The 13544-nt window shown below is 36.3% G+C and overlaps 1 protein-coding gene across 3 annotated transcripts in view; it reads right to left on the bottom strand.

Annotated features, from left to right (window-relative positions):
- Positions 1–13544, bottom strand: part of cep162 (centrosomal protein 162) — a 51935-nt gene that overhangs the window by 17784 nt on the left and 20607 nt on the right. Inside the window, exons 11-16 of one of the 3 annotated variants that reach the window (XM_030158471.1) lie at positions 12500–12581; positions 10246–10507; positions 7281–7500; positions 5989–6155; positions 4111–4242; positions 920–1051 (exon numbers count right to left, since the gene is read on the bottom strand). In XM_030158471.1, coding sequence (XP_030014331.1) covers positions 920–1051; positions 4111–4242; positions 5989–6155; positions 7281–7500; positions 10246–10507; positions 12500–12581 — 995 coding nt within the window. Of the gene's footprint in view, positions 1–919; positions 1052–4110; positions 4243–5985; positions 6156–7280; positions 7501–10245; positions 10508–12499; positions 12582–13544 lie in introns of all 3 variants that reach the window. The other 2 variants (XM_030158470.1, XM_030158472.1) reach the window with 2 other exon arrangements.

The following is a 13544-nucleotide window of genomic DNA, read 5'->3' as shown; positions in this document are numbered from 1 at the left end:
ACTGGAACCGGCCCCGCATTCACTCTGCCGCTACATTCACAAGCGCTGCTAAGTAGAGAATCAAATACGTGACATTCCTGTAAATGATTCACATGCTGTGGACAAATGTTTGAGGATACTGGAGGGATTCCACCCTTTAGAAGACATGGAAGCTTTGACAGTGTTCAACTGGACCTGGTGTGGTCTGTTTAGACCGTTTCTGCCTCAACGCCATGTTGGCTACGTTCTGACCAAAACAATGCAGTGTACATGTGATGTCATCGCGCATGCACAACGAAGGTGGAATCGGTAAGCAGGCAGGAAAACGATTCCAAGGAATCAAGCTACTGGGAACCGGTTCTCAAAAAAGAACCGGTTCTCGATTCCCATCACTACCTCTAGGGCTGCACGATATTGGAAAAACTGACACTGAGATTTTTTTTTAACCCTGTGATATATATTGCAATATGAAAAAATACTCAGGAGGATGTAATAGTTGTGTGGTGCTGACGTAAATGGTCAAATTCGTTGTGTTTCCTCTTGTTGTGGCAACAGGTGCAAGGCAGACAGAACACATGTCTCAGTATCATCCTTCTAGTAGCTGAAATAATTCCATTTAAATGACGTTGCTTTTCTTTTTGGCACCAAGTCTTCATTTACAGTAATTTTCTCTTGTTCGTTGCTCATTTTTCAATAGTTTTACCAGCGGCTCACTCCAAACTGATTAAGAACGATTGTGATTGGTGGATCACTGCATGCAGTGTGTGTCAGGTACCCTTGAAATTAGACTGCCTCCTACATTGAAGCACCTGTGATGTGACTATTGCGCACACGTACATCGCAGTAACGATGCTCAAATGATATAATGTGCAGCTCTACTCCCCTCGTTACAGCAGTCATATCACAGGAAAAGAACAGCACAAGTCGCACAGAGACAGACCTGCTGGTATCCCTTTATGAGCGTCTCCTGCTCTTTTATTTCTTTATCCATCTTTTGGAACTTCTCCTCCTTTGCAGCATTCGTGGCATCTGCCCATTTATTCTTCTGATTGGCTTCCTCTGCACTTCGTAACTGAGGAGTGGGGGAAAAAAAAATGTGTTGGCAACATAATGCATCAGTGTTACTAGGGATACAGAGTTTCTTCAAGTTTCCAGAAGTTTAGGAAGACCTTTCTATGACCTTTATAAATGCTAAGTTTCACAATGGAAATGAATCAAGTGTGACATTTGTCATTTTGCTTTTGTGAATATATGACAGTCAAAATTTGATTTATATAGCACACTTCATTCCAGATAGAAGCACAATGAGTGTACTTCCAATACAAAGCCAGCAACTGACCGTTAAAGGGAATCAACAATAATACTTAGTAAAATAATAATTAGAAGAAAGATCAACAAGAGAAAACAGATAATATAAACTTTAAAATATTGTTTATCAAAAACAATGTTAAACTTAACACAAGTAAATAAAAACAGATAAATGCAAAATAAAACTAGTAAATGTAAATGCAATGTAAAAATGCAAATAGTATTAAGAAGTATGCAAACACACACACACACACACACACACACCAATGTATAATGATAATGATGAATATGTAATTAGTATCTGTTTTTGTCTTGTCTTGTCTCTTGTTGACATATCTTTCACATGTTTGGTTATGTTTTTAACAGCAACCGCTTAGCTGTCTTGTCTTATGTTCATTTTGTCCCACAGTCTTGTCTCGTCCTGTCCCTGTACACTTTTGTCTATGAGTCCTCCCTCTACATATATGTAAACAAGCAAGGAATGGATAAACATGTGAATAGAAAGTTGGAGATTGTTCCTTAAACACACGCTGTAATTAAAAATAAAGTTGTCCTCCGAAGAAGGGTGGAGATGGCAGGTTTAAAAAAAAAGAAAAAAAAGTATGTAAACCAACAAGAGAAACATAGCCCTCACATAGTTAAAACAATAAATAACTAAATATTAACAGTATATTCAACTAAAGTTAAAATATAGAACAACACTAATGACAGCGAGCACTGATGGTTTTTCCACAGCAACAATGTTTGGATTTCCCATGCGACTTAAATGCCTTTATGAAAAGGGCTTAGCCATGTAAATAATGTGTTTTAACTTCTCCTTCCTTGGGTTTATTATTTTATCTGTGGAGGGCCTGAGTTTTTCCACATGCCACTCATCAGATACTGTTTTTAGTCAAAAGCAGCTCTGCAGACTTTGAAACCTGGTGGAGTTCTGGCTCCATCTCTGACTGACTCACACCATCACGTCAATAATTAAAACAGCTGCTCATTATGCAACGCAGCTGATATAACTAATATGTATGTACGTAGGTGGAGATGTTTGTGCCTGTCAGTTGACTGAATACTTATGGAAATGCTGAACGTTAATTGTACTGGATTTACATGAAAATGGTAAGAAATGGGTGTCATTTTGTCTGAGCTATGATGGATCGTAGTTTAGAAATAAGAAAACTGAACTTTCAGCTTCAACTAAACATCCTTTCAGACATTGTGGTTTCCTACCTGTGTTTGCCATGCATGTATTAAATACAGCATTGTGTTCTGAATACTGACAGTTTAATGGGCCATTAGGGCTCCATTTAAAGGTATACACTAAATGTGAATGCGTATGGGACTTTCATACTGACCTAATGACCCTCCAGGTTCATATTGTGGATTTTTTTGAAAAACTAATGTGAAAGGTCTGCTCCAAGTATTTTCTTTAGTATTGAATATTTGAGCTAAATTTCATCATTAAACCTCGATTTCTACTTCTTTATCCAACTGTTTTTTAACTGGATTGGGTTAAGATTTCTACCAGGCGTCTTGAAAGCCTTAAGATGAATTGTAACACATATTCATGTAAATGGGTGTTACGAAAAGGAAATTAATAAATGGTTATGAAGAGGTGTTCACTGTCCAAATGTAAAATCTTCACTACGTTTTACTTAATTGCAAATGGACTTTGATTCTGTGTAGCAGTAGTTATGCATCATCTAAGTTTTACATTTTTTTTTAACAAAAATACATGTAAAGATGGCACATTATTTCAGCATTTAATGAAAAATAAGCAATTGTTGAAGCTTAGAATCCACGTAACAACAAAGGGACAAATTTCAAAATTCAGACCTATTAACTCATACCTGTAGAGTTTCCTAATTTTGCAAAGTCTTGTGAGATTTTCAGATGACTTTTTCAACCCAAAGATATGAACTAGGAGGTCTAAGTCTGACTGTTATAGAATGACTAGTGCACTGACCGGTGGAGAACCACAGGTTGTAGATGTGGTAGTTTTTATTTTTGGGAGAACTTTATTTCATGTCATGCAGCGTAGTACTGTGCTTCCAGTCAACCGTCATGGACTGAAGTTAGTAGATGCGTCGTTCCTCTTTTTGTTTTTTTGTAATTATCTTTTTATTATTTTTTTCAGGCAGCCTTATCTTATCTGCATTTTACATTGTGTATATAACTTCTATATATGTAAAGAAAAACAAACAAAAAACAAAAATGTACTCATGCAGGGGAGAAATGACAGAAATAGCAAAAACATACATAGTAACCTAAAATACATTTAATGGGAAACAACACGTATATTTCCCATTTCATTCTTTCCTTCCAGAAACCCTATTCCCCTGTATAAGATTAACACAGAATATTTAGTGTGTAGCATGAACCAAGGATTTACATGGGTATATATGAACATTACTCTAATCATCAAGTAAAATCAGCTCTTAATAATTATAAAATAAACCCAGTTTTTCCAATAATTGGTGAATTTGTCTGAATCAATTTCCTGTTTTTAACTTCATTTCCCGTCATGCAGCGTGGTACTACACTTCTTGTCAACCGACATGGGCATAGCAACGTGATTGTAGGGCTATTGTATTTCAAAATTACTAATATCTCACAAAATATTGGTCCTATCAACTAGCCGAACTTGTGGAGATGAGACTATTCCTCACCTGTAGGTACCAAATTGGCCACTTAAAAACATCTCAATTTCTCAGAACTGTGCAGATGCAGATACACACACACACACACACACACACACACACACACACTCTGAGACCTTCCAGTATTATGATATAGATTAACATGTGTAAATATGTGGTAGTTTAGTTTCACCTTGCTTTGCAGGACATAGTTCTGCTGTCTGAGTGAGTGGAGCTCCTCTGCTCCCTCCTTCATCATCTGCACCTCCCTCTCCTTCTGGGCCAGCTGGACTCTCAACTCCGCCACCACAGAGCTGTCCTCTTCCTGAAAGACACACCAGCAGATGAGGCAGAATGTGAACTGCAAACAGGTCCTGGACCAGAAAATCATTGTTTACTGTAGCACAGATGCTCACACTACCCTGCTGGTGAACCATCTGCTGCTGTGTAGCTGTAGTGACTGTGTATTAGGATTTATTTGTGAAGAAACAAAAAGGTGGAGGGATCACTTATTGACTCTTCATATAAAAATACACTGGTCTACAATTTTTTAGAAATGATTTGCTTCAGAGATTGAATGTGCTAAATGTTACATATTTTAATAAGATTAATTGGAAAATAAATGACAAAAGTGCCTGTTTGCTGATGTTTTCAAGGTATATGATTAAGTGTTATTACACATATATATTGGTTTACGTGCATTTATATAATAGTTTTATAAATCTTCCACTAAATAGAACCTGTAAAGTGAATGTATTCTAATGTGCAGACAGTGTTTTGAAGTAGATCTTGTAGCTCTGAGACAAATATTCCTTTTGAGTCAAACCCATTCTCTCGTTAATTCTTGAATTTCACATTTTGACCCAAGGCTGTATCTTGGAAAGTTCAGCCAACCAGCATTTTTGACTTGACTTTTCTTTATTAGTGACTCTCATGAGGTAAAATTTCATTACTTTTCTTCTGGAAGCATTTTCCTTGTAGACCAGTGATATCAACAGCTGATTCTACACCTAAAAACACCCCCCTCAAATTGCAAAGCAATGACACAACTTTGAGTTTTGGTAACCACGAAAGAAAAAGCTTAATTACTCAAGACATAACGTGATTGAAAACAATGTAATGCAAAGCTCAACATCTACAGGGGAATGGGACCAGGTTATGATAATGTCATAACAAAAGAGAACTGATGGAGCTGATGTGTGTGACTGACAGTAGAGGGATGACTGATTTCGTTCTTTATCATTAAAAAATTAACTGTTTGACCTTATTATTCTCCTGAAAAAAAAAACACATATATCTCAATATCTGTGTGTTTCATTATCAACATGTGTAAGTATGCACACCAGGAAAATGTGCACAAATGTCTATGAAAATGGTGGAAGTATAATCATGTCAGCAGGTGTATGTGTAGCTATTGGGATACTAATATGTAGTCGTCTGTGTGCAACAACAATCTGTACATATGCTTGTATTTGTAGACTTAAAGGTGGATGTATGTCCTCAAATACACGTAATAGCAAAATGCATGAAACTCCTTAATGAATATTGAAATACAGCAGCCGGTTCAAGTAAACAGGTACAGGTGCCCATTCTATGCTATTTCACTGCTTGCAAAGTGATGCCACAGAGGAACCATTCTGCACACATGAACATAATCTGACGCATCATGAGAATATATCTGAATGATATGACATGGACTGAAACAGGACAATACCTAAGTTAACTCAGCCCTCTTATCATGATGGGATAATATTGTGACTCATTGACCCACTTCGTTACCTTTGTATTTTAATTTTTGATACTTCCCTGTCTGTGCTTGTTGATGCTCTTCTAGTGTCTTTGCATTTTTGTTTCATCATTTGTTAAAAAAATGTAAAATCTGTCAAAAATAAAGTATATATATAAAAAAAACATTAACTGTTTGATGTATACTCCAATGTGAGGTACATTCTCAAAATTGCAACCGTCAATCAGTCCAAGACTTCAGTGTTTCTGCCACATGAGAGTTGGACAGGCTACATAAACTAACACATGGGAGACAGAGGTTGGACTTGATTCAGTATCTGCGTACATTTTTATTTGGAGAGTGCCGTGTCGGTGAGGTTTCTTGAGGACCTCTGACTTGTTGGAGCTCTGGGGTCTCCTGATGGCCGCTGCTGTCGATCTGTTGTTGGAGGACAGCCACTAAGGACTGAACAGAGGCCACCAGCTCATTGCTGACCTTCAAACCTGACTCTGCTAATCAAATATGAACACAGAAAGAATGAAAAATAAATACAGAGCTTCATCTACACACATGCAGTTCAAACATTTCACATTCAGCATAAAAACGTGTTACACTATTAAAACTGTAAAAGCAGAGTTATATTGGGATAAACATACATTCGGCCATTTTTTTTTTTTTTATTATTGTTATTCTGTATTATTTGGTCCACTGTGGTTGTTTTAAAGTGCTTTACAAATAAAGTTGGATTGGATTGGATCTTGAAATTAAAAGCAGAAGTAAGGGCTTTATGAACATTTGACATTATCCCAAATTACCAATCTAGCTCCATGCATCATTGTTATGACAAGTCAATACAGATACTCGAAAGCTCACTGGCAGTGACTGGGGATTTTTTTTTTTTTTTTAACTTTCTATTTAATTTTATTTCTCTTTAGTATTACTCCTCTTTGTCTTAATGTGCTAAGATGTTGACATGCATCTATTCATACAAATTGTAACAACTGAACACCTGTGCACTATGTTCTGGAAAACAAATAACAATAATTTGATTTAAAAGTAGAAGTAAGGTAAAAATATTTAAGCTAAATAAAAAAAAACACAAAATGCAGGTATAGAAGATTCAATTAATATAAAGGCAACTGAAAATACAGTGATGGAAAACGTTTTTGTACACCTCATGCATTTGTGATATACTGCATGAAGAGTCACTTGAGAGTCATTGAATTCAAGCATTGTTCCAAACCCACATGCACTGTTGTTGAGGTTAAAACTGGATGTTTCAGCAGGATAATGCCCCTTGAAACACATCCAGAGCATGACAGCGTTTAGAATTCAGTTTTGTTATTTTGTCTTGTTAACAATAACGAAAAAAATCATTTGCGTTTGTTTGTGTCTGTCTGATGCAGCCATACCTTTCGAAACAAACAAAATTTTTATGCAAATATTTTACGATAATATTTGAGATTGTGTATAAATATAATGGTGGTTCACAAACTTTTTTCCAGTACTATATATTTAAGGAGTGTTTGCAATAAAGTAAAATGTGGTAAAAATAAAAAGAGTGAATGCTTTTTTGGGTCTCTGTATGAAGGGTATTTTCAGCACTCCCAGCTCAATGCATGAGTGCCACTTCTAACCTGAGTAGCTGTCTTTTCCTTGGCTCTTTGAGGATCGGGCGCCGCGCTGAGGGGCGACAACAGGCTTCAGGGACTTGGCAGGAGGAGCAGCTCCACCGAAGCCTGACGACCTGGTGGACAAGGACGTCCTGGTTTCCACAGTCCTGCCTCTCGCAGCAGCCACAGTCGGCTTCTTTCCATAGGACATAGAGGGTGGCTGGGAAACGGAGGCACGGGAGGTCTGGAAGAAAATACACAAGACTTTACATCATGCTTATTTTTAGTTAAATAATGGAAAACATTAACACTAGATATGGTTCTTGGTCAGGAAAAAGTAAAGATAGTAGTTACTGTTACTGGTATAAGAACTGTTAAAGAAATACATAGTAATAAATCATTAACTGAAGTCCTGATTTTTCTATTTAGTCTTTAGAACCAGCATTCTGTTTAGAGCTCTGTGACTATAATAACAGAGCGATGCTTCATCAATCTGTGGGAAAAAGTATTTATCTTTATTGTCACTGTAAATAACCTTTATGATATGGGGAGAATCAGGGCAAATGTTCCAGTTAAGACAACAGAGGAGCTCCCAGTTCAACATCACAGGTCTGTCTGCAAACAGAACAAACTGAGCCTCTTCTGATAAGATGAAGATAGATCAGAACACAGCGCGTCTCAGAGTGTAGTTTGTTCAATGAAAACATTTCTACTACAAAATGCAAGTATCATAATATTTACTTGTACGTTATAAGTAAGCAAAGCCCTTACTGTCACACATCTGTGGTCTTGTAAGATTTCCACAATATTACTTTGCACACAAGAACAAGTGTGTGACCTTTATAGTTTGACTGCTTTAGAATTCTGCTACGACTTATTTTCTTTTTTTTATGACTTTCCATTATTTCACTAGCTTTCATTGGCAAGTATAAATTTGGTGCAGTGGAAAATTATGTTATACAATCCAAGGCCAACTTTTCTTTTTTTTTTTTTTTGTGAAAACGAGAAAGAAGGTGAACACAGGTAGACTGGGGAAAAAAAAAAAAAAAAAAAAAAAACAGAAACCATCAACACTCCGATTACATCTTTAACTATGTTGCACCCACTGCTTATTTTCTACACTCTTCTATCTCTGAACCACAGCCATGTGATGCTGTGAAGCTCCCAGTTGTATTTCCTCCAACGTACACTGCTGAAGCAAGAACTGCTGATTCACAGCCCTTGTGCCTACGAGGAAAAACTGACATCCGGAACAAGAATGATGACTATAAAAACTGAGTAGAACCTGACCAGTTTGTCTCTAACAAATGAGCATTACACCACTATTCAGAGCATCATTCTGTGAAGAGTCTTGAGAGTTTTCTGAAGATACAGGGATTGAGTGGTGATTTCTATATGTACGGATAATTATTACACATCCACTAACAGTGCTTCATTTACATCAGACGTACTCAATATGTTGATTAATCAACTGGTAGATTGTAAAAGTAGTACTGTTAGATTGTGTACCATTTAAAAAAACGTTTTAGATGGAGATTATCTCTCCTCCCTACTTCATTTGCCATTTGACTGACATACAGGGTGTCCAGTCTGAGATCCTTTCTCTTCTAACACAGGGTCACCATGGACTGTGGCCAAGCATGTGAGCTATTGCTAAACTCCAGTGAGCTAAGTGAACTAGTTAGGCTTCCAATGCACAGTATATCTACAAAAGGAGAGCTATAAAATGAATGGGAGAGTTGGACCAAGTAAGAAACCAAAAATCTCAAACCATTTACTTCCATGTGGAATAGGTGGAGGACTTCATTTTTCACTGTCATTTGAAGTGCGTTTGTCTGATCTGTCAATCTATCACTTATATTCCAAAGGACAATGTGGAAAGGCACTTTCATAAAAACTATGACACTCGCTTCTATCCAAAAACTGAACTGAGAAATAGAAAGGTGAGGGAAGTAAAATCAGAGTAAGATACTGACCACAAAAGGATTGAACTGTATTGAGCCACAAGGGTTCATGAGACTACACAAGACTACATTTGGGCAGTGTGGGAACCCCTAAATTTAGAGGCTGAATGTGGAAAGAGATTCTTGCTGCTCTCATCCCATTCATGGGCGACAGTGATTAAGAAACAAAGTAGCTAGTCAGTGCCAGAAGAAAAATCCATACATCACTTCTGAAATTACATTATCCAGCAAGAAAATTACAAAAAATGTCAATTAAGTTAAAATTACCTTTCCCATTTGGTATAATCTGCACAAATAGATGAAAAACTATCAATCTAGCTGTCTAATTGCAGTGAAATTGTGCCTTCTGTAGCCATAACTGTGTAAACAGATCCTTGCAACCGTGATTTGCAGTTTGATGAATTATCTGACCATGATTTTTATTCTGTGCTATAACTGTACAATAAATAATACAGTAAACCGTGCAATAAACCTGTGCCATGATCAGCATGTGCACAGTTGTAAATAATGTATATAGCTTTCTTGATTGTGTATATCTTGTTTTTGCACTTCCTTGCTTTTGTACTTTGCTGCTGTAAAACTGGAATTTCCTCTTATGGGACTAATAAAGGCATATCTTATCTTATCTTTGATCATTAATGGGAGAAAATGTCAGAAAAGAATACCAAATCATGTATTCAAATACTGCTTTCTTCACGTTGCTTTTAAAAATGTCACCAGCATGTTCTGTCAGTACATACTTAGTAAAGCTGTGTGACTATAACAGTAGAATGCTGTATTTTTTTTCTACAAATTTGTCTGTGTGGGAAAAAAGAAGAGAGAGAGGACAACCTGGTCTAGGATGTGGGAGTTATTTGGCCAGAATGTGACAGTTATACAGCAGAATGAGCAAACTGTGCAAAGCAGTGGTCCGAACTGCCAGTCTATTTCAGTGGTTTTGTAATTTAAAATGTAACAGGGTTGGTGTTAGAATACATTAAAATGCATGACAAGGTAATGACAGAGGAGACTGAGGCTTGCTTTACTTGTGGCTTCTTAGCTTTGCCGATTGGAGGGGATTTGGAAGAAGATTTATGATCCTGCATCAGCTTCTCCACTTCCTCTCTGATGCTCCACGTCAGCTCATAGTTGGGAGGATCCTGGGAACCGGAGGGGTGGCTAGTCTGTCCTGTTGATCCCTTAATTCCTGCAAAGGAGTCAACCTTCTGTGGTGGCTCTGGAGAAGACTCCTGCAGGAAAGTCCTTTGCAAGGATTCAGCTGGTTTGTCCTGATTGTATTCTAGAGCACTAAAATGAAAAAGTTACATTATTTAAGTCACAACATGTAAGTAAATAAATGTGTGAGTGTAGTGTAATAGAATTTTAACTTCTTTGTCTCATGTCATTATCCAAAACACCCCCTGCTGCACTCCAACAATCAAAATCTTAACAAGTGTATTTTTCTCATTTCTAGTCAAAATATCTCATCACACTTAAAATAAGATACAATCACCTAAAGAGTAACTTGTAAGTGAGATATAAGAACTTATTTTTAGACAATAGATCTTGAAAATCTTATTTCAAGAAATCTTACCCAGATAATTTTCACTTGTTCCATTAGCAGATTTTTTTGCATGAATTAAGCTAAAAAAAAAAAAAAAAAAACCAACAACCTTGAATTAAGCAAAAAAAATCTGCCAATGGAACAAGTGAAAATTATCTTGGTAAGATTTCTTGAAATAAGATTTTCAAGATCTATTGTCTAAAAATAAGTTATTATATCCACTGAAAAGTTACTCTTTAGGTGATTATGTCTTATTTAAAGTGTGATGAGATATTTTGACTAGAAATGAGAAAAACACACTTGGTAAGATATTGATTTTTGCAGTGTGTATGTAAAACTAGAAGCAACAAATGTGACCGTGCCCATTTCTGACTATTTGTTAAACTTTAACTTTCTCATGTCCTTAACCAAACACCCCCTAATGCATGTTAACTTTCTCATAAGGTAACAAAAGGTGACTGTTTAAACCTGGGGCTCATCATTCAATCAAAAGTCCCTTTGAAGAGACTGGAGGTGTCACTTAACAGATGAAATCCACCCTATAAAGGTGGATCTTGCCAGTAGTTAGGTGTCTTTTCTTCACAATCACCGCTCGTGTGCAGAACTGACCTTTCTTTGCAAAAAAATAAAAACCTTGTCGGCCGGCAGAACTCTATTTCATTATTCACCAGCAGCAGAGCACAATTTCCACAACAGTATTCTGTACAGTGCAGAATTTCTTGCAGCAGTAAGCTAGGCAAGGCATTTCCTCAACAGTATCTCTAGTGACAGTACACGAATGAAACTGATGCTCTCTGCAGCTTGACTGAGAAAAGGTGTGTTTCAACACCTACAGTTGGGGAAAAAATTATTAGACCACCCTTGTTTTCTTCAATTTCTTGTTCATTTTAATGCCTGGTACAACTAAAGGTACATTTGTTTGGACAAATATAATGATAACAACAAAAATAGCTCATACGAGTTTAATTTCAGAGCTGATATCTATCCATTTTCTATGTTTTCTTGATAAAAACCAAAATCACTTCAGTTCTTACATTAGTATCTATGGCATTGTACTAACAAAAACAGTGCTTTTAGGGATTCCATGTTTTCTTTTCTGTCTGTTTTAGTCACATGATATACACAGGAGGTAGTACTGGATTGCATAACCATTCTTTTTGATGACTTTCTATGGTCTAATAATTTTTTCCACAACTGTATATGACCGTTCCTTTAACAAATAAAACAACTGCAGGAGAAATAAAGCTTTCATGGATTAAAGTCAAGCTTATAAAATTCATATGGTGTAGACTGATGGTGGTGAATGTTGTAACACTTCTCTAAATGTCATCAATTGATTCCTACTGTTGATCTGCAACTTGATGTTTGAGGTTAAATTCATGCTATGTGGATGCGGATGTTTACAGTAATAATGTTTATATGTAATATTTCGGTTGTGAGATCACAGTGGTAATACTTATGGGGGAAATATCCTTAAAAATATGACTTTGGAAATGAGCATGGGCTGGATGCTGTCCATCAATCATCTGATGAGTGCATTAACAGATAATAACTTGTATTCTTGTTTGATAATCAGTTAAATATTCTCAGTGCCCACCCTAATGTCTGATGTGGCCAAAAAGCTCAATAATCAATAAAATGCAAAAACACTGTGTTAAGTAATGTTTTATTAATGTGGGAGGTATATTGATTTTTTTTTTCCCTTCAGACCTCCTTGATAATCATGAAGCTCTGACCTGACGGGCTGGAGGGTGAAGCCTCTGATGTGGTCATCCTCTGGTCGGATGGGTCTCATCAGTTCTTCTGCTGTGGGCAGCTCTAAAGAAACACATATTAATTATCAGTGTAGGGTCACTGAACTCCAGTGTGTTCAATTTCAGAAGGCAGTAAGGGCAGCACAGCAATAAAATAAGAGAAAACTGTTATAAAATTAAGTATTAAGAGGTAACTATAAGGACTAAACATGCAGCAGTTACCTGTGCTGTGTTATTTCATTGTGTTAGTTGCATATTAATATATTTAGGAGGTGGCTAAGACTGACATTAGGATAATCCTATAATAACCAGGATCATTGCTCTTCAAAAATATTATTTTTTACGGAAGAGGATTAGGGCCACTGGGAAAAAAAAAAAAAAAATTAAGGTCCAGTATATTTTTTTTAATTATTATTATTCTGAGAAAAAAAGGAAAAAATTCAGAATTCTAACTTTTTTTCTCAGAATAATAATAATAAAAAAAACATATTGGACCTTAATTTTATTTTTTTTTCCAGTGGCCCTAATCTTCTTCTGTAAATTTTCATTGTTTTTATGGAAAAAATACTTTATTTCAGACATTCACAGAACATAAACTGAGCTTTCACCATTTTATTCATTTCCGTTTTCCTACTTCCCAAACCAAATAAAGATGGGATGAGAAAAAAAAAAAGTTTTGTCCAGTTGTGTTTTGTTTTCTTCACTGTTCAGTGCTTACTGGACAGTTCAATTCATGCTTTTACTGCAATACAGTTTGTTGTGTTTTTAAGTTGAATATAAAAAGTTAGTTATGTCGTGGCACAGAAAAAAAAAGTCTCATGTACTTTTTGCATATGATTTATTCTTGTTTAAAATAACTTGTCTTTAGTCTAAAACATTTTCAAGCACCAAATGATCCAGTTAAAGGAAATGACACTTTGCCCTGCACCCTGGAGTTTTGAGAGAGATGTAAGAGCTCAAACACTTGTGTTAATTTAACTGTGGGCTGCTGCAATCATAATCACCACTTACAGTGGATTAGCTGCCA

Source organism: Sphaeramia orbicularis, chromosome 16, assembly GCF_902148855.1.
Source record: "Sphaeramia orbicularis chromosome 16, fSphaOr1.1, whole genome shotgun sequence".
NCBI lineage: Eukaryota > Metazoa > Chordata > Actinopteri > Kurtiformes > Apogonidae > Sphaeramia > Sphaeramia orbicularis.
Note: the sequence above shows the minus strand (reverse complement) of the source record. Positions and strands in the feature narration are given on the sequence as shown.